Source organism: Syngnathus acus, chromosome 3 (genome assembly GCF_901709675.1).
Source record: "Syngnathus acus chromosome 3, fSynAcu1.2, whole genome shotgun sequence".
Taxonomy (NCBI): domain Eukaryota; kingdom Metazoa; phylum Chordata; class Actinopteri; order Syngnathiformes; family Syngnathidae; genus Syngnathus; species Syngnathus acus.
The window spans coordinates 3692656-3719805 of NC_051089.1; the positions used below are offsets into that span (position 1 = coordinate 3692656).

The 27150-nt window shown below is 42.6% G+C and overlaps 1 protein-coding gene across 2 annotated transcripts in view; it reads right to left on the reverse strand.

The window, feature by feature from the left end:
- Positions 1-3224: 3224 nt before the first annotated feature.
- The window catches only part of ntrk3b (neurotrophic tyrosine kinase, receptor, type 3b), a 106334-nt gene continuing 82408 nt past the window's right edge, over positions 3225-27150 (reverse strand). For both annotated transcript variants that reach the window (XM_037246535.1, XM_037246534.1), the window contains 6 exons: positions 26951-27139; positions 20039-20169; positions 17986-18158; positions 15481-15724; positions 6936-7094; positions 3225-6473 (listed from right to left, as the gene is read on the reverse strand). In XM_037246535.1, coding sequence (XP_037102430.1) covers positions 6288-6473; positions 6936-7094; positions 15481-15724; positions 17986-18158; positions 20039-20169; positions 26951-27139 — 1082 coding nt within the window. In that variant the 3' untranslated portion in view covers positions 3225-6287. The remainder of the gene's footprint in view (positions 6474-6935; positions 7095-15480; positions 15725-17985; positions 18159-20038; positions 20170-26950; positions 27140-27150) is intronic.

The window sequence follows — 27150 nt, forward strand, 5'->3', positions numbered from 1 at the left end:
GCCCTCACATCAAAGGCAAACAATTTCCGTACACGCGGCTGTAGCGTATCGGCTAGCAGGTGGCATTATTAGCACATTTAGCCACGCGGAGGCAATTAAAAGAAGCACATTAGCCTGGTGTGCTAATTAAGCACATGCGGCTTAACATCATTGGCCTGCATTTAGCGCGGGCGTGAATGTTAATTGCATCTTCATTATCCTATTCATCTTATATGAACATGTCATTTCTCCACTCTTTAGCAACATGCTAGCATAAAAGCGTTGGGCAACGGTAGGGGCCTCCGACAGAGCCAATCGCGTGTTAAATTGATGGAACCCCTCGTCGCTTTCTATATTGATGGAGCCCTTCATCGCTTGACGCATTGAAGGGGGAGCGCTATCGGTAAAGGTCAAATGCATCCGTGAACGGAGCTTGAGTGCTGAGACGTAGACTGTCAAAAAAAAAAAAAAAAGACGCGAGACGTGAGCCGCATGGCTAACGAAGGCGAGACTCCACTCGATGTTGATAGATGTCTGACACGGACGATTATGTCAGAATACGCTCAGAATACAAGACAAACACACCAGATACAATCACAGTTTTTGAGTAAACTTTGCTTCAGATTTGCCATGCACAAATGTAAATTCTAATTATGTAAGCCCCTCGGTGTAATTAAGCGCAAAGTCTGACTGACCTTCTGCCTCAGACGAGATAGTGACGACGTGGATTTTTTTTTTTGCCGCTCGCCTACGTTGAATGCATTTGGGTAGCTGTGGTTGAACGTTAGCTGCAGGTGAGGAAGGTGCTTATGCTTGTTGCCGACAAAAGAGAGAGCTCAGCGTGTCCTTATCAGCCACATAGGAAATGTTCACAGGATTTGAGCTGGGAAGAGGATTGGCTTTATCGCAGAAAAGCCAAAAGCAACTTCATGCCTACAAATTGAATAGAACAGAAGAAGGAGCAGAGCCACATGCCCGAGATGCTGGCCGGCCAATCATAGCACGGCGCAGAGGTACAAAGGTCTGTCTAATTAACACCAAGCGGACGCCTGTCACAAATTGCCTTTCGGCAAACCATAACTCGAGTATGACAAAGTGTGAGTTTGCGAGTTTATCTGCGCTGGGTCAACTGATGCTCAGGCGTAGCCAGCCTCGGAGACGTCCACTTGATTAAAAGTCACTCCAATAGCCAGCAGAGCAGAAAGTCTCCATTTTGTAACAGGATCTTCACACACTATGTCAAATCCAAGCTGGACTCTGCAGGTTCTATTTTCCTGCCCAGCGGCAGAAGTGGCCGAGTCTAAAATCTGACTCGAGGCGGGTTAGACCTTGTATTTTCAAAGATGGGCAACCCAGACTCTAAATACTTTTTACCTACCTACATTTTTTTTTTTAATGCTGCCTCCATTCAGTTTTTACATTTACATATAACTGTTTTGCACAATCTGCAGTCTTTTTGTTATTCAGTGTGACACCATTGTGCAACCTTCCAGAATCATCTGCTCTCCTCGAGTTCCCGCTGACTTCACATAAAAAAAAAAGTTTGAATGCTAAACTATGGTGGTTTCCTGTCAAAATAAGCATGAACATGACAGAAAAGGCTCTTATTTTGAATGATGTAATGAGGCGTGGAAGACAAAGCCAGGCCACGGTGCTGTGACTTTGCCCTCATTGCTTATTCAATGCAGCTAACGCCTAGCGCTGTTGCAATTAGCATGAGGGAAGAGTCTTCTTTCAGCTCCTCTTCTTCAAACATTGACAAACTAAAGATCACGGGACCACCACTATCTTTTTGAAATCTTTACCCTTTTTTCGAAAGCCAAACCCCGTTTGAACTATTTAATATTTTTCTCAAGCCTAGCTTATAAGTCCAACTTTGTCTTCAAACTCTAAGCTAATTTGAAATTCAAACCTTAAAACCTTTTTTGTCGACCTTACCCAACCTTCGACTCTGAAATCTCTCACCTCATTTGAAACCCTAATTTCAAATGAATCATCATATTGGCTACAAATCCTGATTTGAAACATTAATCTTTAGACATTCAACCTGGAAGTGGACAAACAAGTCAACAAATGTTGAGGAACCTCCGCAGTACGTTGGGTCCATCACTTCACACCAACGGCAACAAAGTGGACACTTGAGACAAAAAACACACAAATTCATGCGCACACACACATGCAGAGCACAGTAAGTAATTGTGAATCGATAAACAATTCCAGGAGTGTATCATAACACACTGCTAAGTGACCTCAAGTCCCTGACCAGCAAAGCTCGTCTCCATTTCCACGCTAATGGAGACCCCGGTCACACGAACCCCCGGACTGATATCCTCGGGAGACTCTACGGCTTCCATGCTGGAATTTATCATCAGCGGCAACATGTGAAGTCATCTGCTTTCATACTTTGAAGTTTAATAGCGCCGAACAGAAAGTAGCGACCCTGTTCTAAGAATAAAAGTCACGTGGGTAAATTGTAACATGCTAGTTTTACAATCATCTGAAAGAAAACTCCTAATTGGCCAGAAAATTCAATATGACAGTCTTTGTACCATAATTGTCATTTATCAAGGCTAATTCCGAAATGTATCTCGAAATCCTGATTTGGAACCCGCACTCGAAACCCTCACCGTGACTCAAAATTTGAAACGCTAAGCCAGATTTCCAAAGCCTAACATTGGCCTGAGCTTGAAATCATCAATTTAAAACTTTAACCCCTAATTTGAAACCCCAACACCTGCGTGAAACACAAAAGCTAATCTGAAGAAGTGACAATTAAAAATGTACGTGATAAAATCCACCTTGGAGGTGAGGGAAGGGAAGCGTATTGGAATTTTGGAAGGAGGCTATTTCAAACCAGGAAATGATGAGACCAAAAAAAGCAAAGTCATTCATCAGTCACGCAACACACACACACACGCGCGTACACAAATTGGCATGTTAATTTTAGCCGGAAATTAGTCATATATCAACTTGCCTTTATGTTGATTGGACCCAATTAGCTAACTGCCAACATGCTTTCATTCCATTATATTTGTTAAATATGCTTCCTACGTTTGCCCGTATGATTTTTCATGTTTCCCGCCACTTGTTATTGTTATGCTATTTCCAGGCCTATTCATCTTCAAATTCCCTTTTTGACCTCATCCGCTAATGCGTGTGGAAAACATTAGGATGCAGACATTGTTTTTTTTTGTCAAATTCACACAGCTTTATAAGACAGGACAAATGAGGGGAAATAAAGGAGCTCATCTGATTGTTTTTAAGACATTTTCTTAAAGAGAGTCACATTAATACAAAGAGCTATCATGGAGTACCAGTACCTTAATATACCGCAGCTGTTAAACCACATTTTTATATTCTGTAACATGAGTACATGGTCAGAAGAAGCCAACGTTTGCTTTGCTCAAGAAGGGGAAAACAAACAAAAAATATATAAAGTGTTGTTAGTTCATCCGTGAAAAGAAAGAACTCACCATGAAAGCCTGCAAATGATCACAACTTGTGTCAGAATGTCTTTGATGGTCACCACAAGAGAAGACATAAAAAGTTTCTAGGGCTTGTCGTCCCGCCTTCACGGCGTACTCGAGAGATCTCACAACAAAAGTCGCTAAAAGTCCACGAGGAAACATCCATGGCAGCACATTTCAACACTCGGGTCACTCAATATGTTTACATGACGTTTTGGGAGGTTAGTCCAACTGAAACCAGATTCAGAGATGTATGTAACGATTTAAAATTTTTATCTATTGGGTCGTGGAAGAAAGAAAATTCGCATTTGTGTCCTGGATTTAAAACTTTGAAAATCGTAGTTGACATTTTACAAGAATCGATCTGAATTTTACAATACTGGTTAAGTCTGAAATGATAAGAGATGCTATTTTTTTTTTTTTTACAAAAATATGATGGAAATAAAGTTGTTACACTTGCAGAAATCAAAGTCTATGACAAAGTATAAAATTAGAAAAAGAAGAAACTATTTCAAACAGAAAATTAGTCGTACAGTTCCCAAATACTCCTCCGATTATATGTCGGACTAAAGCGAGCATGTAAACGTACTGAGTGGAAAAAAAACATCGGAATTTGCTGATCACTGCAAGATCGATAAAGTACCTGCTTGAGGCTGAAGTGGCTGTTTTTTTTTATCAGCTTGTCTCCGCTCAAAAGGCCACGGGTGCGACGATGTGTAACTCGCTGACAAAAGAACAAAACGAAGAAATGTGAAGGATAAGCGACATTTTCTTGATTCTCGAGATAAAACACTCTGCAGTTGACATTTAGGTGGAGGTGCAGCACGGGGAAAATAAAATTACACGGTCAGTTTGCACAGCGTCACGTTTTCCCTCATCGGAAACAGGCTGAAGCAGTGGCCTTGAAATGAAGAAGAAAAAAAAGATTTTCCAGTTCATCTGATGTTGGCTAATTAAGCGCTAATCTGGTTTGTTGAGTCCCGGCGGAGCTAGCTGGCTAGCAGTCTCGTGGGGGTGACTCAAGTTTGTAACTTCCTCTACAAGTTTGGGCGGCAAACTTACACTACTCTCAAAAACCTACATTTTGGACTCTCACACGAATTTCACAATGAACCTAAAATGTAATATACAAGTGAACTTATTTATACTTTCTGTAATCTTTTTCTGGAATGAGCTCAGGCTAAATCTGTTTCCCAAGAGCGCTAGTGTGTGCTATCATGTTGATTAGCATCTAATTGCCGTGGCAGCTCAAAACCATTTCCTGTTTCTTCACCAAATCAGTTCGTTAGTATCAAGCTCCACCAGATTTTTTTGAAAATACAGCCATCAAAACATTGTGAAAAATGAGATTTAGTAGCCATGTCAAATTTCAACTTCACATACTAGACAAATGGGCGACGCTAAATTGTGAATTTTTCTTGCTTGTGTGTAGAGTTCGGTGGCAAAGTTTGACGATTCACACACAAACATGAAATTCTAATAACTGCAGCACCACAAGGTTAAAAAAAAAAAATTGGTTCATTGCGAACATTAGATTTGGTGGACATGTATGACACAAGCAGACCCACAAAAAAACATCCCGAAAGGCACAGGAAGCCAGTCTGGTTCCGGCGGGGTCTGCCCACCAAGCTTGATAACTCGTTATCTCCACATTTTGACAAAAGACCACAACCTTAAGCGCCTCCTACTGGCAGAAATGTTTTACTCTATAGATCCTAATTCCACCTGACACTGCGATCACTCACTGCACACTTTTTGCTTTAGCCTGTTTCCGAGTTATATCGAGCCTCTCTCTTGACGGCGGTGGCTTTCCTCTTGAACATGAGAGCGAGTGCCTCGGCTAACTCCCGGCAAGAAAGCAGATAAGCAAAGAAAGAAAACGTTGAATTATTAAAGTCTAAAGTTTCTTCTGTGAGTTTCCTTGCAGGAGGGGAAAACACCTGCAACCAAAAATAGCTAACTTCTTACTCTGGTTTTAAAAAAAAAAAAGAAAAACAGCAGTTTTCCCCTCAATCTAAAAATGACAGCGCATTTGTGTGCGTGAGCGCATGGGCCGCAGGAACGCAATGTCCCGAGCGAGAGTAGCAGTGAGGTGGCGTGACGCCAAAGTCTTTCTTTGTGGCTTTTCCCACCGGCGGTCGGTCGGCTCACTGTCAGCCACCCAGATCACAGTCAGAAAAAGGAATGGGAAATAAAAGTTGGCAAAAAATAAGTTAACATAACTTTTGACACGTAGAACTTTACAATATGTACATTCTCTTTTTGTTTTTCCTTTTTAAATTAAAATAGATTTGTCTGTTTGTCGGATTGGTCCTTTCCGTTTCCTCCCGCCGCCGCCGCCGCATCGCATTCCAGCCAATCAGAGTGCAAAGTAAGGCTTCCATCCTTTTTGAAAAGTCTCAACAGTTTTGGTCGGCGGCATCTCGGGCAGGGCGGGCGGCGCCCTGCCGGGACCTCGACAAAAACGAAAAAAAAAAAACAAATAAATATAAAATATATGTCACATTTCTATATATATTCATAAAACCAAACGCCAAGGTGGGTTCTAACTCTTCCTATCAAACCGTGGCCCTTTTTCGTCGTCAATCTCAATATCTGTTTTTTTGTTTTTTTTGTGGGGAGGGGAAAAAGAAACGTCTTCAAACCTGTACAGCAAGTAAACAAAATGTAAAAGTGCGTATTTTTTGTTGTTTTTGTTGTTTGTTGTTTTATCCACTATATCCAAAAGTGTTGCAGGCACTTAAGTCCTTCCCAAACATTGTAGGTGGTTTTCCTCGACAGTGACGCAGGGGGGAGGGGTAGGGGGGGATCGGTTTGGCTATTCCCGTACTGGATGAGTCTCTAGCCCAGGATGTCAAGGTAGACGGGCGTGGCCTTCCCCATGGCGAACAGGACCTTCTGGATGTCCTTGATGTTGAGCCGCTGTTGCGGCTCACGCTGCCAGCAGCCTAGCATGATATCGTACACCTCCTTGGGGCAAACGCGGGGTCGGTCCAGCACGCGACCCTGCGTGATGCAGTCGATGACCTGCGGGCGGATTGAAAAACATTACCCGTGTGGATTTGAGTGAATCTTATTTGATTGGAATTGGAGCGTTTTATATCATACGAGCATGGTCCTAAATCTTTGTCTTGACAAAAATGTTTGCCAAAAAAGCGTGATCATTACTCAAGGTTGTGGAAAATCGGTTCATTAAAACAAAGGCATGGTTATTTGTCTCCTGTTTTGATCTACACAAAGTGGATCTTTATTAAGAATTGGAAAAGAGCGGCGCTAACTGAGTGGGCGGCTACGCTAGGACCTCGCTAACGGGATGACTGATTGTTACCTTTGTTGGGCTTGTGCTCTAATTAGCCGCGTGAATAATTGTTGTTTTGACACTGACACACTTGGCGATAGTCTCCGTTTTATTCTGAGTTTGTCTTCAAGGTAGCCACTTATAATCGACCAATGAGAAAGTAAATGAATCTGAAAAACGAGACGGCTTACCTCGTTGTTACCCAGCTGAAACCAAGGCTGCTTGCCGTATGTGAAGATCTCCCACAAAATAACACCAAAGCTCCACACGTCGCTCTCTGTGGAGAACTTCCTGTACATGATGCTCTCGGGAGGCATCCAGCGGATGGGTAGCATGGTGTGTCCTCCGACCTGATTGGAGAAGAAGGAGATTAGGCAATAAACAACACACGAATACACTCAGGAGAATATTCAGTCATCAACGTAACTCCCGGGCGTCGGGGGGATTAAGTGTCCTTGCATGTAAGTGATACCGTGGGTTTAACATCTCATGAATTTTTGCCGGCATCGCCGCTGGATGGCTAAGAATCATCCGCCACCTGTTCCATCACACAGTGGTGAAATCCTTTAGGCTTTTTAAACAACACCTTTGTCGACGGAAGCGGAAACCTTCACGAAGCGCTCCGAGGAAGTCACTTTGTAGATAGTAACTACTGAAAAGACGTTGCTTATGTTCATGCAAATGTCTCTTTACATTCATACGCTATAGGCTACGTATGTATTCATATCGCCGGCAAAGCCACCTGGAATCTCTTTGAATGAATTCAAAGGCAGCCCAATATGAAATGAAGTCAGGTTAAATCCTCCGAGGCACGGTATTAATCACGGAAACAATCATCCATTTGGCCATGAACCCATTAATCCACGAGTCCAATCATCTTTCCACTCATACCCAATGTCAGTTTGTTCATTTACACATCTGTCCGTCAATGCCTTCATCCATTCCTCCGTTTTATTAATCTATATATCCTGATCCTCCGCTCATCTATCCACTCAACCGTCATCGATCTGATACAGCCAGCTGTTCATCAGTTCATTTATCTATCTGTACGTCCTTTGTCTCCATATCCATTTCTCCATCCGTCCGTCAGTCCACTCATCCATCCAATCATCTGTCCGTCTGTCCACCCTTCCTTTTTATTCATCTTTCAAGTGGTCTGACCATCCACCCTTCTTCTGCCTATCCATCAATAAATCTGTCCATTTGTCACTCCATCTGGGCACCCATGACTTAGTCCATTCGTCCAACCAACCATGGATCTACCTGGCTGTACAATAGCTCATCATTTGACACAACTTTACCTCCATTTTTTCTTCTGTCCTTTCATTCATGAATCCACTGCGCCATGAATCTGTGGTGCGTTTTCCATCCTTTCTTCAGACAGTTCTACCATCTATCCATATCTGTTTTTTTCATTTTTCTATCCACGTCTTTTAATCATCCATCTTTCTGACCGTCCATCCCCACACCTGTCTGAGTACCTTGTTGTTGCAAGAATCATTCCAAAACCTCCTCCCACCAATTTGTACTTGTGTCTAAATAAACCAGCAAATTGACTTTTGATCTAGAAAGGTTCGCTAGGAACATGTCAACCTGAGTACTGGAAGCAGGCAAAGCAAAAGTGGGAAGGCTGAGAAAAGACACGCACACGCTGTGATCTCTTTAATGGCTTCAAAGGCATCCGAACATGAAATGAAGTCGCCGTCGCTGTAAATCCTCCAAGGCTCGGATATTAATCGATCAAACAATCATCCATTCATCATCTCGGCCCTCAGCTTCCATTTGCAGGGACGGCTTTTAAAAATCTATTTCCCTCTTTCTGGTGCCCGCGTGCGGCTGCTTTAATCACAACGCCGATGAGCTGGACGAGACGAATGTGGCGAAGAGCGGCGCGGTATTGCGCGTTTCTGCTCCACGCGTTAAGACAATATTAATCACACAGATCACGGAGATTACGACGGGGTCTCGGACCAGGGGGGTCAAATTACACTATTGACAGATCATATAAATAACACGGTCGCTGCGTCCAAGCCAACGCGGCGATTTAGCTCAGTGCTTCGGTTCCACCCTTAAGAGAATCGTACAAAAGATTCCAATCAATGGAGGTCTTGACTTCAGTATTTTGTTGCGTCTGCCGCCTTGCTCATTTTGCAATCCGAGCTGGCGGAATTTACGAGAAATGACCGTAACCCCTTCGCAAAGTTATTTGGCTCTACTACAAAGTGTTTTTGAAAATGATAGCCCGATAGTGTGGAAGCAAAGTCGGGGTAGTCAATCTGTCGTTGTCTGGGAAATGATGCGACACACAATTCTACGGCAACACCGGGCTACATAAAGCTGCGGTGCGTGAAAATTCGAGACAGAAATCTATCGCTTGATATACTCGCTAAGAATTAATACCACGACTAACTAAAGAACTGAGCTGGACCTTTAAGAATCATCCCTAACCGTACTCATTGACCGTTAGCTTGGCCGTTGCGTCCATCCTATCAAGTATCTTGCCACTCTTGCATCCATTGGTCCATGAGTCCATCCAACATCTACTCGTTAAATCGATGACTTTGATTCATCCGTCTGTCCAAACGAGCAGCCATGCAGCTTGTAGCTGTCCATCCATTCGACCATCTAGCCATTCATCCGTGCATGGTCAGTGGAGTCAAGTCCATTGACTATCTATCCATCACCTTCTGTCCATCCATGCATCCGACCATTCGTTTATCATCATTTCTAGATTCTTCCCATTTAGCAGTCTGTCTGGTCCTCCATCTGTCCAACAATCTGTAGAACATTTTCCATGCTCCATCCCGTTTGTTCTTTCATGCTTTTACAGTACATATCGTTGTCCATCTGTCCATCCATTTGTTAGTCAATCATCGGCTAATCATCTATTGTTTCCAATCGTCTGTCAGTCTGTCCTTCCAACCATCACCGAATGTGTCCTTTCGTCTATTCGTCCAACCCTGGCTTCAGGTTGACTCATCTCTTCTTTTTATTCATTCATTCATCTCTCCATCCATCCATGTCATCGGTCCATCTATTCTTTTTATCAAACCCTTCATCTGTTCAACTTTTTGATTCTTAATTCATTTTTCTGTCCGCCCATCCACCCCAATGTATCTCAGATGCTCTTTCATCAACTCCTCCACTAATCTGTCCGACCATGTCTACGTTCATCCTCACTTCAAATACAATACAAAGAAAAAACATCGTCGTCGGATACGCTGAGTGACATTTCCTGCACAAAGCAATCAACGGAAAATGCTGTCTTCTTTACTAATTGCCTTCTTTGCTTTGAAAGGCAAACACGTTCTCGCCGTGTCAGTTTGACACGGCGTCTGGATCTCCGCGATGCTCGTAAAAGAAGCGGCAGATTTGACAAGCTGCCAAACAGGCAGCTTCTTCTCCGGGCGTTTATGCGCAACGTCCTCCGGCTCTAGCACTTTGTCAACTTTAACTTGCTGACTTGACGTCTCTCATTTGCCTTTTCGCTCGTCCTTCACGCTTGCCTTTGAAGCAGCTGTGCGTCAATGGGGAGCACATCTGGAGAAGACGTTCCTAAACAAATCAAGCGATCGTACCGAACCGTCCTCACGTTTTACATAAGAGGGTATCGACACACCTCGCCTGGAGGTCCAAAAGCTTTCAAGCGCGCCCAAATGCTGACTACTGGTCGAAAGCACAGTCCAATGAATTTCAGACTTTTCTGATGTTTCAGCAAAACAAATGAAGTGTATCATTTTCCAATTCTTTTCCTTGCCGGGTGAAATCTAAACACATTTAGTAGCCCTGTCAAGGAGATCAAATGGCTGATAGTTTGTTGAATTTGTAAGCGTCTCACGCGTTTATCTGCAGGTCCAGCCGAGGATTTACTAAGCTTTATTTTTCAGACCCAATTTGTTGACAGTAACACATTCAGACACATTTGCACCTGTGCGTCGCCCCGCTAAAAAATGCCTGCCGCTAATCCTGCCAGGGGTTAAGTGTCGCATTTAGCTGCATCCCAGTCAAGAAAATATTTTTCGTCTGCCTTTTTCTCACCGATTCTGCAGTCACGCGAGGATATAGCCAGAGGGTATCTGAGGTATTAGTTGCATGTCAAAGACTGGGTGAGGAGGGGACACATGCTGACTGCTAAGAACTGCCAGCTTACTCTCGATATAATTCCAAAACCAAAAACCACAATCAGCCCCCGCTGAGACAGTTGAAACTGTTAATTCGTAAGTCGTTCAACAGCAATTAGCCTGACGCCTGCCACAGTTCGATTAGCCACATCTTGTTCAATAACGCGACGCATCAGTTACCAGGAAGGAAATCGTTTGCCCCGCCCCAGTTACAAATCACATTTGAGGTCTTTGAGTTGTAGTGCACAATATCTTTCAGGACAGGTTTTAAAAATAATTTGGGAGCTCTCTGCCTTGAGGGATTTATTAGCCTTGATCTGAATTAATAGTTTACAGACCAATATTGGGCATTCTTGGTTTTATCTCGGACTCAGACATATTGACTTGTTTTTTATTGCACTGGTCTTAGTTTTCTTGATTTCATCTCCACTCAAAGTTTTGACTTCATCTATAATTTAAGAGGTCCTGGCATGAGAGACACTAGCGTCGGAATTTTTTTCAAGCCTCTGATTGGCTTAAAATGTTCTTATGCTAAGTGGTAACTCATCAGCTCATGCTTATACCAATAGAAATGACCTTGAAATAACCTTTTAAACAAATATGTACGCACGCTGCGTACATCTGCTGAACACACACCGGTTTGATAGCAGTAGCACACAGCGCTTTTGATCTTTCCGCCGCCCACAAGTATGCAAGTCGCCCGAGCCAATACTTGCTTTATCGGCACTCAGCAGCACTGCAGTCCAAGAAGCCTAATGGACATCAGAGTGTCCAAAAATGAACTGCTGGAGCTGTGGGAGAAGATATAGCAGCACAGGGAGAGTCGGCAGACGGTACACGTCGAGATGGTTATCAGTAGGGCCCCCTTCAAGACGTCGAAGGCCTTCTCGGGCTCGCTGCGGGGGCACCGCCGAGCGCCCATCGACAAGCCCCGACCGGAGCCGGTAATCTATCCTCCCGCCGCGCCGCTGCGCTCTCTATGCCGTTAATCCAATCACTCCCCTGCCACGGTGGGACAGGCAGACCACTAATCCGGTTTACACAGGCTACAAAAAAGAATTCCTCACTCCTCTCGTGGACAGTCTCGCCAGATTCTCAACGCGATGTTGATGGAGAATGATGAGAATAATTATAATAATTATTTTATTTTTACTACCCGCTCCTTGACTTTCAATGTGACGGCATCTCCAATCCTGTGTTTTACTAAAATGAAGTTTTGGACAAATTGGATATATATATATATATATATATATAAATTATATATATATTTATTTATTATATATATATATATATATATATATATATATATATATATATATATATATATATATATATATACACACACACATAGTCAATTATTTGCATGCCTCCCTGTGATAGCAAAATTCCTGAAATTTTAATTACACGCCAATCTGCACATTTGGAATATCCTGCCACCGGATTCCAATGAGGCGTCAGGTTGGACCTCACATAATCGCACTGAAATGTGGGGGAGAAAAAAAAAATCCATAAAGGAGGGGAAATATATGTTGTGAAGGAAGAAATCTTGGGATGGAATGACTGAAATGCATGTCATTCATCAGCCAGGGAACAGCTGTCTGGCAGTACCTCCATCAAGTATGTTTTATGTTTTGACATCACAGCAGGTCAAAAACAACAACAATAATAAAGAATCAGATTGTAAAGGGGCAGCGTGAGGATGAAAAAAATAGTGTTTTCTTTTGCATGGTGCAGCGGTGGGTAATAAATATAACCTGCGCACTCATTAGCACAAACCCGCTGCCGCTCGATAAATAATGCAGAGGAAGAAGAGCATGTTTGATCCTTGAGAGAGGGGAAAAACCTGGGGACCGTTTGTCTTCAAAGCAAAGCAGGTAGAAGCAACAAGGCTTGGTCTAACTACATAGACGTCCTTGAAAGAGGCACAAAAGCACATTTACCGACTGTAATGACCCCCCCCCCCCAGATTCTGGCCTTAAATCTGTTTATAGATTTTACAGTATCACTTAATTTTGGTATAGAAAAAGGTAAGTCCAATTACGATTTCCTGTTTAAAAGATTAAACATAAAATGGAATGACTTTGCGTCATTCCATGTTCTCTTAATGAAAAGGCCATTTAATATTATTGTCTGTGGCTCACCTTCCTCGAGTCCGCTTTTTCTGTTTCGCCCAAAACAAACAAAAATCACTCCTGCTGCAAGTAAGCCCTTAAGGGGGGGTTGTTTTTATTCGATCCTCCTGTGGGCCACACACAACGTAAGCCCCTACATCTTTTTTACCTGACAGGCACCCCGGTGTTTAATTTTATTCTAACGAGCAGTTTGTAGTCATTTCTCTTCTGCCTGTAACCTTTGTTTAATTCTAACATGGAGAGAATTAATTGTTGCATGAAACAAAAGAGAGGCAAGCCCACCTTGATTCTGTTTTGACAACCCAGCGATAGTAACACCTCACTGCGTGTGAAAAAAGACATGAGGGTATACATGCTCGACAAATACCAACGATTACGTGTGAAAATTGCTTTTTATCCTCTGAGAAAACACTTGATGTGATACTTTGAAAACCGCTGTAGCTGGTTAGCTCGGACATGAATAAATATGGGAATTTAGGATGTAAATTAGGTGGTTGAAATCAAACATTAACATGCAAATTTCTTAAAAAAAAATAAATTGTAGCTCACACAGGCTAGTTAGCTATGAGCTAATGTTAGCTAGCTTACTAGCTAGTGTAAGTGACCAATTTCCTCAGAGTCAAAAACTACATTTGTACGACTACTGGGAACAATTTTGTTTTGTATGCGCAACATGCACAAAATCCCATTCTCGCTTTTGTTCGACGTTCTCATGCAACATACATTTTAACGAATGTCCTCATTCAACATACATGATGGCGTCCTTCTCCGGTTCCCGACTGCAGTGTGCACGTACGTGCGCCGAATCAGCAAATGACTCGATAAATTATTCAAGCTTGGTAAAAAGATTTCCTCATAAATTCCCCTATGAGCTAAAGAAAACTGGAAAAAATGAAAAACGGTAGCTGGAAGAACTTGAATCCATTTAATTTATGTTTATTTGTCGCCTTTCCTTACATCATAAAATTGATTGATTCATTCTCTTCACGTTTTCAGAACCGGCTACCGTAGTAACAACTTTAAATGTGTACACACTCTGTGATAGCATGTAGCATGTTAGTTATCAATTAACCTTGACCTGGAAGTTTGAAGATACCTGCAATAAATGCGTAGGCTCTTCCTATTTATTTCCTGAACCTCAAAAAGACATTTCTACAGAATTTGGCATATTTTGAATGTGTTCTAATATACATTTTTCCATTGTAGTACTGTTAGCATTAGCCACTCTCCCGGCGGAAATACACCTCCCCTTTTGTTATTATGAATGAATTAAACTAGGTCAAATCAGTAATAAAGCTCCCTCTAGGTCGTTGTAATGAGCACAAATAAGCCCAAGAGGCTACTAGAGGAATGCTAACGGTGTTGGGCGACACGCTCGGAATTGCAATGACACTAAATTCTCGCACACGGCACGTCCCTGCAGAGTGGCGGGAGGAGACTGGACGGGGAAATATTTGCACAGTTGACATTGAAGATGCCAAACAAGACGCCTCGGTTACCAGGCTGCGCCTTCATGCTGGCCATGCAGAAAGTGGCTCAGCTTTGATGGCTATTCTGGACACTTCTCTGGTGTTGACATACGCTTCGCTTTCTTTTGGGACGGAGTGGTGGGAGGAAGACAAACGTGATGCTATTACAGTCTACCGAGCTCCCTCGGTGCACAGTCGCAGAGTTAGTATGAGACTGCTGATTTATTTATACGACAGGTGAACAGGAAAAAAAAGAATACTGGTAAGACGATGAATATAATGGCTGTCCAATTAAAAGTAATTTTTTTATTGATTTATTGAAGTAATTTTTCTGATCAGTTCTAAATTCATTGGCGATTAATCGCGACTCGGAAAAAAAATGAAGTAAATAAATAAATAAATTAATAATTATTAAAAAAAAAACCTGTCTCTCCCTCTCACCTTCTCTAACATCCAATAATTTCCAGTTACCAGAATCAAAGCAAACAAAGAATACCCTTGGACATCGAGCCACATGCTGCTTCACCACTTGTCCCCAATATTCGATTCTAATTTTCCACACGTGAACTCTGTCAACACCTAAATATCCCACAATTACACATCTTGACATGCCATAACCTGAACATACCACACATGGCCTTGACATGGCATATACTATAAAAATGCCACCCATAATTTTAATATACCACATAATAGCATCACCTACATAATCGTAATATGCCACATATAACTTTAATATACCACATAAGGCCTTGACATAGCATGCATAAACTCGTCAACATAACCTGAATATCTCACCCGTAACCTGAATACACCACACAGCTCCATGGCACACATAAACTTTAAATGCCAACATAACCTTTATTTAAACCTCAAAAGATCATCATTTTAACATGCGGCACATAACCTTAATATGCCACGCCTAAGTTTAATATGGCGCACATAACCTTAATATACTCGAGCTCAGTTATCCTAAATATGGTAGACTTACTGAATGTCACATGTCCGTCTTACCCTGTAGTAGTCACTGCTGTAGATGTCCCTCGACATGCCGAAGTCGCCGATCTTGACGAGCAAGCCGTTGCCCACCAGGCAGTTGCGGGTGGCCAGGTCTCGGTGGACAAAGTGCTGCGAGGCCAGGTAGACCATGCCCGCCGCGATTTGGGAGGCGATGTGCAGCATCTGGGAGAGGCCTAGCTCGCCGTTGGACTGTAGCGGCTGGCCGTCTACTAGGATCATGGCGTCCGGGCCGTGAGCTCTGCGTTGAGGACAATGATAAATTACGTACATTTGGATGACTCAAATTTGTTTGTTCTGTTTGACAAAAAGAAGTACTGAGAGGAAAAATGAAGACCGCTAGGTTAGGTTTTAGCTAGCCGGCAACTGGCTAATAATACTGCGAAAGATTTGGAATACCCATCATGCCTTGAGGTGCTCTTTTTGTAAATAGTGATGGGTTTGTTGTGAATTGTTACGCGTATTCCCTCACCGTGTTATTTATGAATTTCCATTAACAGATTAAATTCGGCAAAACTTGCCTGGTTTGTTGTGCGGTCTGCCATCTAGTGGCAGCTCTGTGGAACAACCAAAGTAAGTGAACACTTTAGTCCAGGGGTGTCAAATTCATTTTTTTCGCGGACCGCATTGTAGTCATAGCTTCTTTCGGAGGGCCATTATGACTGTCAACCCAAATAAATGTATGAGCATCTCAGTAAAAGCTACAAAACAAACTGACAAATAACACGTTTTCAAATTAGACGAGTAAAAACTGGTCAAATATTTAAAAAAAAAAAGATATTATTAAAAGTGAAGACAATTTGTAAATTCTAGTAATGACACGAATTTGATGCACAATTTGTCTTCGCGGGCCACGTAAAATGATGTGGCGGGCCGTATCTGGCCCCCGGGCCTTGAGTTTGACACCTGTGCTTTAGTCTATCAACTTAAGCTGCTTCGGTCATTCGTCTTATTTGCCGTTTAGTAAACATTGTAAAAGTATCGTCATAGGTCTAATTTTGAGTTTCATCGGCTTTAATTCTGATTCACCATTGTTGTCATTTTGAGGTCGAGAGGTGTTATCTAATCATGCCATTCGCCCCATGAGGAGTTGTTTTGAGGTGCCACGAGCGCAGATTAAGAGCTCATTTCCATAAATATATATATTTTTTGAAATTGATGGGTGACGAAGACGACTCGCACCCCTCAACATCCCGGCGTGAAGATCCCGCTGTCCTCATCACCTTCTCGTCGCTGTGATTACGAGACGGCGGCAGTGCACAGGCGCACACAAACACACACACGGGCTGTCATTCTGTTTCCATCTGTCACATTTAGGCCAATTAAAGGTTTTGTGCTCGGAGAGCGAGGCTAATAATGAATCTCTAATGCAAGAAGACGAGCGGAGGCTTCACCGTCTTGCCATGTGCTTGACGCACGCAGAGTGATTTTCATGTCATTAAATTAAATATAAAACATATTTTTAGACAACCGTCTTGTCTTCTTAAAAGTGTTTTGCCCTCATTTGAAATGACTGACAATTCGACTAACTAAAAAAAGACATGGATCCAGTTTTCTGCCCATCCATCAGCATTATACGTCAGTAAACCTGCATTACTTCTAATTGCCACTAGGAGGCAATGTTAACGATAGGACAAAATCTCTGCTTTTATTTTGGTAGGGGTGGAGCTGCTTTGGAAATGTTTCCTTTGAGCACACAAATCAAACTGTGCGTGTGTGTTTGCAGTTTTGCTCACATTTGAAGTTATAGTCAATAGTCGACAAAGAAGACACGTTACGAGCCGTTGCATGAATTTGTGATGATTTTCTGCGGGGGGAAATCCTTCAATGCGCTGAATGATGACACTCTTTCACGCTAGGTGCAAGATGTGAATGATTGCTTTAGCCGTTGTCACATTGAATGAACACGCATGATGCGGGACAGAGAATCAATGGGAACATACAGTCCGCTAGATTTAGACTCATTGTGGATCTTTAATGAAGCTAATGACCCTGCGTGCCATATCATACTGATGATGTAAACCACCCTCGGTCACTGAATTGGTCACTGCAAAGTTTATAAATGACCAGTTGCCAGCTAGCGTGACAAGCTAATGGTCGTAGCCTACAGCTTCATTCGTTCTTATCAAATAGTACAAACAGAAGGATGGATGAGATTGTGGTAATCGTTCCTTGGACGTCTTTGACAGTGGATTATTTCTCGTTCTGCTTATTTCTATAGTTTAGGGTCAACATGAATAAGTGGGGGGAGTAGTAGAGCAATTATTGTAGGACGTTCTGAATGGGCTGCAGCTGTTTGATGCTCTTTTGAGGGATTCCAATCAGAAGATCATTACAACGATTAAGTTAGATAAGCTTCTGTCAGCATCAGCGAAACATGCAACCCAATGTTTGCGTTCTGAAGGATTCGACCCAAGGGTAGCATAGAAGAAAAGGGGTCCAAGAATTGACCCCTGAGGGATCCCATATGTCATGGCCATTCGGTCAGATTCAAAAACTCACCTGAGGAACTTGTTGAGGTCTCCGTGCTTCATGTACTCAAAGACCATGATGAGGGGGTCACCATCCACGCACACGCCATAGAACTTGACGATGTGGTCGTGCTGCAGGTTGGTTAGCAGCTCAGCCTCCCTCTGGAAGTCCTTTCTCGCCGACAGGTTAGGATCCTTCAGCGTCTAGAGGGAGTAGAAAAAAAAACGTTGAGGGAAGAGAGGCAGGATGAGGACATGCAGGCAGGCAGTCTTTGGGGAAAACATTCGCCTGGCGTTCACCTTGCAAGCCTTCCTGCCGACAGGTAAGAAACAAGATAAGACACTGCCACTTTTGTGAAGTGTTGTTTCAGGGAAGTAATTAGTGACTTGCTGTAGTAAAAGTTTGGCAGGGATATAAGAGCTTAAAAAGGCATAATGAGCTGCAAAAACAGGCAAAGACAGTCCAGAAGATTGAATCTTTTCTTTTAAAACCTTTTCTGGATGCAATGCACTCTCAATTGGGGAATCATTTCTGATCATTGATTTTATTTACAGTTGTCACTTAACTGGAAAGACGAGTCATCGCTTTTATCATACAACAGCGACATTACGCGACTGTGCCCATGCGTGATAAAGCATGGACTTTTTAAACAGTGAATTAATTCTAGGGGGTGTCTTTATTTCTATTGTGCAATTTGCCAGATAACATGAATATATGGACAGAAACATTGCATTATTCATATGACACATACTTTGTTTCCTTTGCATGACTGAGTACGCCATGGTTTTTTATTTGACTTTATTTAATTCTTTTCTACTCCTTTTTATTTATGTTGTGTAAGGTGGAGGTTATCATTAATAACTTAAAAGATGTTTTTTTGGGGGGGTTATTTGAACCAGCCAACTCGACAAGTGCGAGGAAAAGGAGAGAATAAAAATCAATAAATCAGCCGGCACAAAATTCACCCCATTGTTTCTTAGCCTCTGCAAAAAATTCAGTTTTTCCTCAATGACCTGAATAAAAATCTCTCTCTCTCTCTCTCTCTCCCTCTCTCCCTCTCTCCCTCCCTCCCTCCCTCCCTCCATCCATCCATCCATCCATCCATCCATCCATCCATTTTTTTTCAGTGGCTCTTTGCTTTTTGAGAGTTTCAGTAATAGAACTGATCGAGAGTAGAGACCCTCATATGGCTTATTATGGCCCCGGCTCACGCAAGTCGAAAGACCTTGGGATGGAAATACGTTGTGAAGACGGTGGGGAAATGTACGGGCCGAGTAGGTAAAATGGCAATAAAATTCTATTACCAAATCAAAGTGCACTCTTAAGGAAATGTGTCTGAACTGGGCAGCCCTCCAAAACAATACCGCCAAGTGCTCAAGTGCCACAATAAATTGAAGCAAAAGCGCCACTGTGATTTTTTCCCTTTCATTGTTGACCTTAAAAATGCTTCCAAAAATAACCTTACATGCACCAACCACATATTACAGACAACGGCGGACGCACTTCATCTTCGGTCGTCAAGGTCAAGGTGTTTTTGCCGTCTTTAATCGGATTTGCTGAGTCGGCACGCTTTAATGCGGTGTCACCCTGATTCACATTCGGCCGCGGGGAGGTGCCAAGGACAATTTAGCGACGAGTAGCATGAAGTCATTGAGAAAAGGTAGCCGACCAGGACAAACGGCTCTAAAAGCTTCTCAAATGAGTGATCACTTGTGTCAATGTGTCGTCTTTGTCAGGAGAGGGAAGAGAAGGGAGGAACATGACACAGACAATAAACAGTGACGTGGCAGAAAATGACCAATTCTGCTGACTACGACTGTGCAGATACCGTAGTTCCTCATATTATTGTTTTTAGGCTAAGTGGATACTGTATTTTCCGAGTTTTTTTTTCCTCCCTACATTCTTTTGGCGTACAGTGGCTAGCATTTGTTCACAAGGTGTCTTTTAAAGGTGTAAAAAAAAATGGTTGTTGCAAACTGTATATATATATATAAACTAGCCGCTAAAGCTAGCTCAATTAATGCTAGTTTATCATTTCTGCTGGCATTATGCGACACACACACAAACAAAGTGTAAGCCATACCTTGACAGCCACCAGCATCTTGTCCTTGGTGGGACTTAGGTTGTAACACTCGGCCAGGAAGACTTTTCCGAAGGCTCCCTCGCCGAGCTCCCGCTTAAGGATGATGTCTCTGCGTTTAATATGCTGCACCACTAGCATGTCGGGATATAGGGGGAGAACACAGAGTGACCTTTTTACACAAGTAAACAGCATTGCAACATCCCACTCAAAACAACACACTGTCAAAAAAAAAGATGTTTGGAATGACAGGCACCAAGCAAAAAGGCCAGGAATAATGAGAAGCAACAGCAAGAGTAAACAGAACGCAATCAGGAAGCAGTTTTATTTTAATTGCATGTTACGCTGAGAGTAATTTAACTAACTGTTTAGCTGATTGGACCATGAGCGCTAAATACTAACGAGGACTAAGAAAAAGAAAATGCAAAAGTACATTCGGTTTAAATTATGCTCCCTTTATAATCGAAAAGACAGGCTTAGATTCAGGCCCACATATGTGAAATTCTTATTGAACAACACTGCCATCTACTGGCATTTGTTTGTAAGTTATGTCATAACTGAGCATGACCTTCTTCCACCCCGACCCATTGAAACATGTACTTGACAGTTATTTTCGTCATTGGCAGTTTGGATTCTAGTTTGAACATCCATGGCAGTGAACGAGTAACGTGATCTAATTAAAAAGCATTTGGTCATTTAACGAGCCATCTATTAACATATTTTCAACAATACCTCCTGTAGTCCAGTTAAAAGCTCACAAGGCCGACATTCAATGAGTATAAACTATGTTGTCGCTGCGAAAGACTCGCTTTAATCCTGCTTTGATTCCCCGACAATTGGAACGTGGAAATAAAGCAGCAAATCTCTTCCTCTCGCTTTTATTGGTGGCATTGGAACGCCACAAGGGGAAATTTTATAATGAGAGCCAGAGTGTAGAAATTAGTTCATTTTTGAAAAAAGAAAAAAGAAAAAAAAAGACTGAGGAAAACAGAAGGAGAAAGACATCTTGTGTTAGGATTCGTAAAAATAGCATTGACAGTACATTTTCTTAAAAATCTTTTGCTAATTGAAGACGATAGTCAAAATAGTCTAGTCTAGATAATGGATGGTGAATTTTTGACCTAGCATGTAGTTTAATTATGTGTAGCTACGTTAGCAGCTGTGTACCATCACCGATTTTGATCTCGCTACAAAATTTTATTATCCACGAGGAAAGCAATATCTCAGAGGACTACTTTTAATCACATAGTGGATTTCTGAGTCAACTTCCACAATCTCTGCTTTCTCCTCCATCTGTGCGTTGTGTTTGTGCCCGCTGACGCTATGACTCATGTTCATGTTTGTTCGTTGAAACGATACCAGCAGTGAGAGACGGATTTGCCCGAGGTGAAATCTTGTCACTTGCCACCGGTGTCAATCCACATTTATTTACATCTACCTTCTAGTCTCGATGGAGCGCTTTAATGTGCACGACATAAAACAGGAAGTACGTAGTGAGTCAAGAGCTCGACTCAAAAAGAATCGCTCGTATCTACGGACCGGTGTGTTAAAAATCCGCTGTGAATCTTCCCGACTCGGATTGTCGAGAAGCGAAGGTGTCGGGGTGCTCGGGGGATGAGAATTATTCATGATTATCGAGCGTGGTAACTAGCGAGCCGCTCATGTTTGAGCAGCTAAATGGGCTTTCCGTCAGGAAGCGGAACGCTAGTGTCACTTGGCTTCCTTGCGGCGAAGCCATTTTGGCCACTGGATGTGGCTCCCCTTCAAAGCTATTTGCGACGGCATCCCGAGCAGAGCGGTTTGAACTGACAAATGGAAGAACATCGAGTAACGCGGCGGCGATGACATTGTGTACCATTGCATCAAACATAAAAATCATTTCCTCCTCAAAAATGGAGTGTTCCAAATCATCACTTGATTTAGCCAATCACGTGCTGGCTGCGAGATTAAAATATTGAAACGTGCTTTGTGAGTGTTACATTGTCTTCTTGGCACACAGTGAAATCACAAAGACAAATGAAGCAGAGCCACAGCGGCCATGTGGGAGGATTGAGGAGAGATTAGAAGACTGTCCGAGGCTGGCCTGCTTTGGTTTTGTGTGAGCAGATGAGGCCAAGAAGAGAAGAGAAAATTTGCTGCTCTTACTTGAGTCCCGAATATGGTGATCTGCTCAGGTCAGGGGCGGATCTACTCTCGTTTGTTATCGGGCCGTAGACCACCCTCAAGTCCAAAATGATTTACTTTCTCTTTAAGAAAAAGCTGTGATGTGGCCGAAAATAATGAATTGGAAAAAAAGTTGACGAACGTCATTGTGTCTCTTGCATCCTACTGTAGGAAAATGTTTGGACACCCCGTGTTAAGTCATCAATATTTTATAAGGTCCACTAAATCATCTTTGATGTTTACAAAAACACTTTTGATTTATGAAATACTCCAATTTTTCAAGAGACCCACATTTGATGTAAATAGCAAACGAAAACTGAACAACTTGTGCTTGTAATTTGTCAAATTTCCGTGCAGCTTCCTTCCATTTGGCAACAAAGTGTCCTCCTGCCCGGGCGGCCGTGACGTACGTTAACCTTCACTTTGCTCTGCTGGCAGAGTGGCACGCTGAAAAGTGGCGAGCAGATTAAATCTCTATCCTACCGTCGCTATTGGCGCACATGAATCCATTTGTCCCAGCTTGACCTGAGGCCCCCGACGACGGGGTAACGTTTTCCTCTCGGGAGATTTACTCAGTTGGGTCAGGCAGCCAGAGCTTTTGTTGTGTCGCTGCGACGGTGCGTGTCTTTGTTCTGCAGCCACCCATCCTTTTTCCCAAGAATATCTTGTGTTGTACTTCTCTCGGTCACACAAGGTTTTCTCCCGCCTGTCAATCATGAGCTGTCCGTTTTTATGTAGGAATGTTAGACTGAATAAACGATGACACTTGACCTGATAATGCTGCCCCTTTTTATAGAAGATAAAATTGACACATAAAACGTACGTTGGGTTAGTCGATAAAAACCCTTTCGTTAAGTTCAGTGAAGATTCTTAAAGGGATTGCGCACTTATTTCACCGATTTCAACATTAAAGTCATTGTTTTTTTATATTATATTTATATTAATTATATTGCAATTATATTTCATATATAATGTATTTTGCTATTTGCCATGGACTGAAAATGTGCTGACATTTGTGCACTTGTGCTGACAGGTCAGGTGACAACCAATCACGGCTCAGCTTGTAAACATCACATGACCAAACCCCAAAACAAGGTAGATTATTATATACTACATTTTATTCTATACTTCTTTTTGCCTCCTTTAATGTCTTTTTTTGAAATAATTATATTTAAAAAAAATTAAATGATAACTACAGGACACAAAAATTAATACAAAACCTTTCCTGTCAATCACACAGTTAGTCGGCCATTTTGGTTGGATAGTGGCAATTTTCACCGCTTGTTCCTGAACGAATAGCGACAGTAATGGTGTAATCTATTTGCAACGCCTGGGTCACTCCGCCGCCCCAAACGGCAGGAGTAAATTGTTACTGCGGGTACAGGAAGTACAGAGCGAGATTGTCTTCGCTGTGTCGCTAATAACCCCGTGAGGACGCAACAATGCTAAGCTAAAGTAACTCACGCTCCTCCTCTCTTCTGAAGCCATTGCTCATCTCGGGCCGGCGGGACGTAACAAATCCGTAATTAAAAAAGCAATCCGAGCGATTAAACAAAGCCACTTGCTGCGAGACAGCGGATCCCAGCGAGATAGCAATCTGTCATTAGGCTAAAGAATTGTCCTTTGCCTTTCCGCCTTTATCTCGCTAATGCTGCCAACAGAATTGGCCTTTTTTTTGCCTAATGCCCGGCGGATTAAAAATAAAACAGAAAAAGCTCTCAACGAAACTCAGAAAAAAACTCAATGAAACATCCTAATCAGTCATATCTCTACTGTTTACTCTCCTTCGCTCGTACGACCAATCCAATTGTCCCTTTTTTGTAACAACTTTGTTCCGCTTAAGTGGCCTTCCACGCGTTCATCTGGAGTTCGAGGACAATCTGACCGCGCTAGCGTCCTTTATTTCGCTAGCATGACAGCCGGCTGTTTTGGGAGTGAGCCATGATATAAAAAAAGACATCGCTAACATGCCTGTTGATGGTGGCTAATTAGCATTAGGAGTTGAAATAGAAAATCAATATCTCTTACAGTACAATATGACTATTTTGGTCTTTTATAGTGATGAGATAAACATAAGTCTATATAAGTGACGTCTGTGGCAGAATTTCTGGTAGCTACAAAATGTGTTAGCAATACACTTCATTTTATTATTTGTTTGTGAAAGGCACAGATAGCTTCTTCCCCAAAATTGTCATATGCACAGAACAGTTGGTGTAAAATACACATGCCATGTTGGGGGAGAAAATTTTCCGCCCTACATAACTCGTTCCGAATCAGATTTTCAGCCGACAAGTTCAACTGGAGTTCAAACCAGTTTGTGTCCAACTTTTGTGGACTTTTCCCCTGAAGATGTATTGTAGGAATGCCCAGATTCTCCTTAGATCCATCTTGCTCCGTGGCGATATTTAACAAGACTAAAATATAAATACACTTTCCTGGGCGGCGGGTAAGAGTGGTGACTGGAAGATAAAATTCTCATGAATAAACCATTTACGGGGGGGGAACCAAAACACGGGTGTCAGCAACGTTGAAGGCAGGTGCTTTATATCCAACCACATCGTTTTCTGGTTGAGATGGGCCGACTGGACTTGACCATCACATTACTGATGGACGTGTGTGTGTGTGTGCTTGTATTAGGGAGGAACTGGCAGCGACATATTCCCTTGAATACGAGGCTTTCAACAAAATGAATGAATACATTACAGATCGGTGGCCAGCCATCAATAATGCTGCTCTACTGTGTCTGAGCTGAGTAAAGCGCTTTGCTGGACAATGGGGGTAAGGGGGGGACCCCTGAGACCCACCCCAACACAATGCCCCCCCCTCAAGGCTACTGCAGTCACACGGCCCTGCAGAGACAATGCAGGAAAACAGTGGCCGCGAGCTGCACTAGCAGTCCGCCCACATCCGCACTCTCATTCACAGGTTGACACTGCCTGGCAAACACCTACACACACACTCGCACACACGAGTAAACACACACTGATAAGCACATGCATTTCCTTTCCCAAGGCGTGCGTCCTCAGGGTAGGGAACGCATTCATATTCAGCGCAGGCAGAAACAGTCGGGAGCCATTTTGTTTTCCGGCCAATGACTGAAAAAGCGGAGGCCATTATGACCTTGTGATTAGGTCCGGGCTTTTAATATATGATGTAATATAATGTGCGTTGGGACAAAAAGGAATATAGTTTCTAGGAAATGGTCATACAGTAATGCACCTATGATGTCATATTTTTCCCAGGTAAAACAGTTGCATAGTGTAGAGAAAAAATACAGAGAGGTAGAGAGAGAAACGGAATCTCATGAGAATATTTTTGAAGGTTTAAAGACAAAAGTGCTGACTGATTATTTTTACAATCTTTTTTGTTTTTAGAGAGTTGCAATTTTACAAGAACAAAGCGTTTCTTTTCAGATAAACGTTGCATCAGAAGTCCAAAGTATAAAGTCGTAATTTCTCCATAGTGTTTTTAAGACGTTTGAGAAAAAGTCATAATGAAAAAAATAAAGTCATATCTCAGAGTGAGCGTCCCGAGGGTAAAACAATCGAGAGCCAATTTGTTTCCCGAGCCAAGCACTGGAAAATCGGAGAGCATTATGACCTTGCGATGAGAGTTAGATTCAGATTATGCTGCACAAAAAGAAGCTACATACTATTGCCCTACTCTATCATAGTTCATTATTAAAAAGTATTTTATTTAAGGCATAAAGTTGCATTACGAAAAAATAAACTTGTTTTTTTAAAATATATTTGCATACATTTTATATAATTTTAAGAAAAAAAAAAATCAATCTTTTGAGAATAAAGTATGAAACGCTGTTACATAATACAAGATCAAAGTTCCTTTTTTTCCAAGATAAAAAGTTGCAAAAAAATTCTAATGTATTCTTTTTTTCTCACCCCCAAAAAATCACAAGGAATATCAATCGGGTAAGAAACGCTTTCATGTTCAGCGCAGGTTGGCAGCCATTTTGTTATCCCGACCACTGGCGGAAAAGCAGCGGCTCTCTAAGACCTCGTGACGATTTTTTTTTTTCCGAGCTCCGCGGTCCTTCCGCATGTACCTCGCATCCTGCGAACGACTTCCGCATGCAGGTAGAAGTTTCATCCGAATGTCATTTATTCATTAGCTAGCAATCAGACGCTACGTGCACGGCATGAGATGTCATAAATCAGCCGACGACCGGCTATTAACAATTCATGCCATTCATAATACATAAGAGCCTTCATTTATTTATCACCCCTAAATGGGATTTCCTTCCTTCGCCTTCCGTCCCCGCTCGAGAACGCGTTTCGCCGCGTGACCCACGGCCATTTTGGGAGCGAGCCAAAAACAAACACAGCAGACAACACGCCCGTGCTTTGTCGGTCGGTTTTCTTAGCCATAGCGGCTAATTAGGCCTTGAAGTGATCTCGTGGCTGCCGCATTTGCGTCGGAGTTGATTTTGTATGAAGAACGCTGCCAGATGCTCGCACCGCATGGCTCCGCACAATAGATGACAGCGCATTACGGCGAAGGCCTCAGGGGTCTCAGCGTGTCTCGTTGGAAAGATAAACAGCAAATTACAGCAGAGGTGCACCTTGGGACTTGACGCTAGTCTGTATCGCTACATGGACATTTTTAAAAACAGCTCTGAGGTCGAAAAGTACTGAAGATATTTTAGGGTCAGCCTGAAAGTTTTTTTTACCATGTTTTTGAGAATAATGCATATCGTGGCCGCCATGTGATGACATCATCGTATGGTGTACTCACGGGTGGCGGGCTTGTTGCAGTTGTGTCCGTGTCGGAAGTACTGCGGGTTTTCTACCACGGGGATGCGAGTCATCCCGATGACGACGGCGTCCGGTCCCGCGTCAAGCGTGCACGGCGTTATAATTCCGTGGTTGACGTGATGAAGAGGGCTGGCTGAGTCTTCCTCGCCGCTGATCACAGCCACCGGACCTGGAACAAGA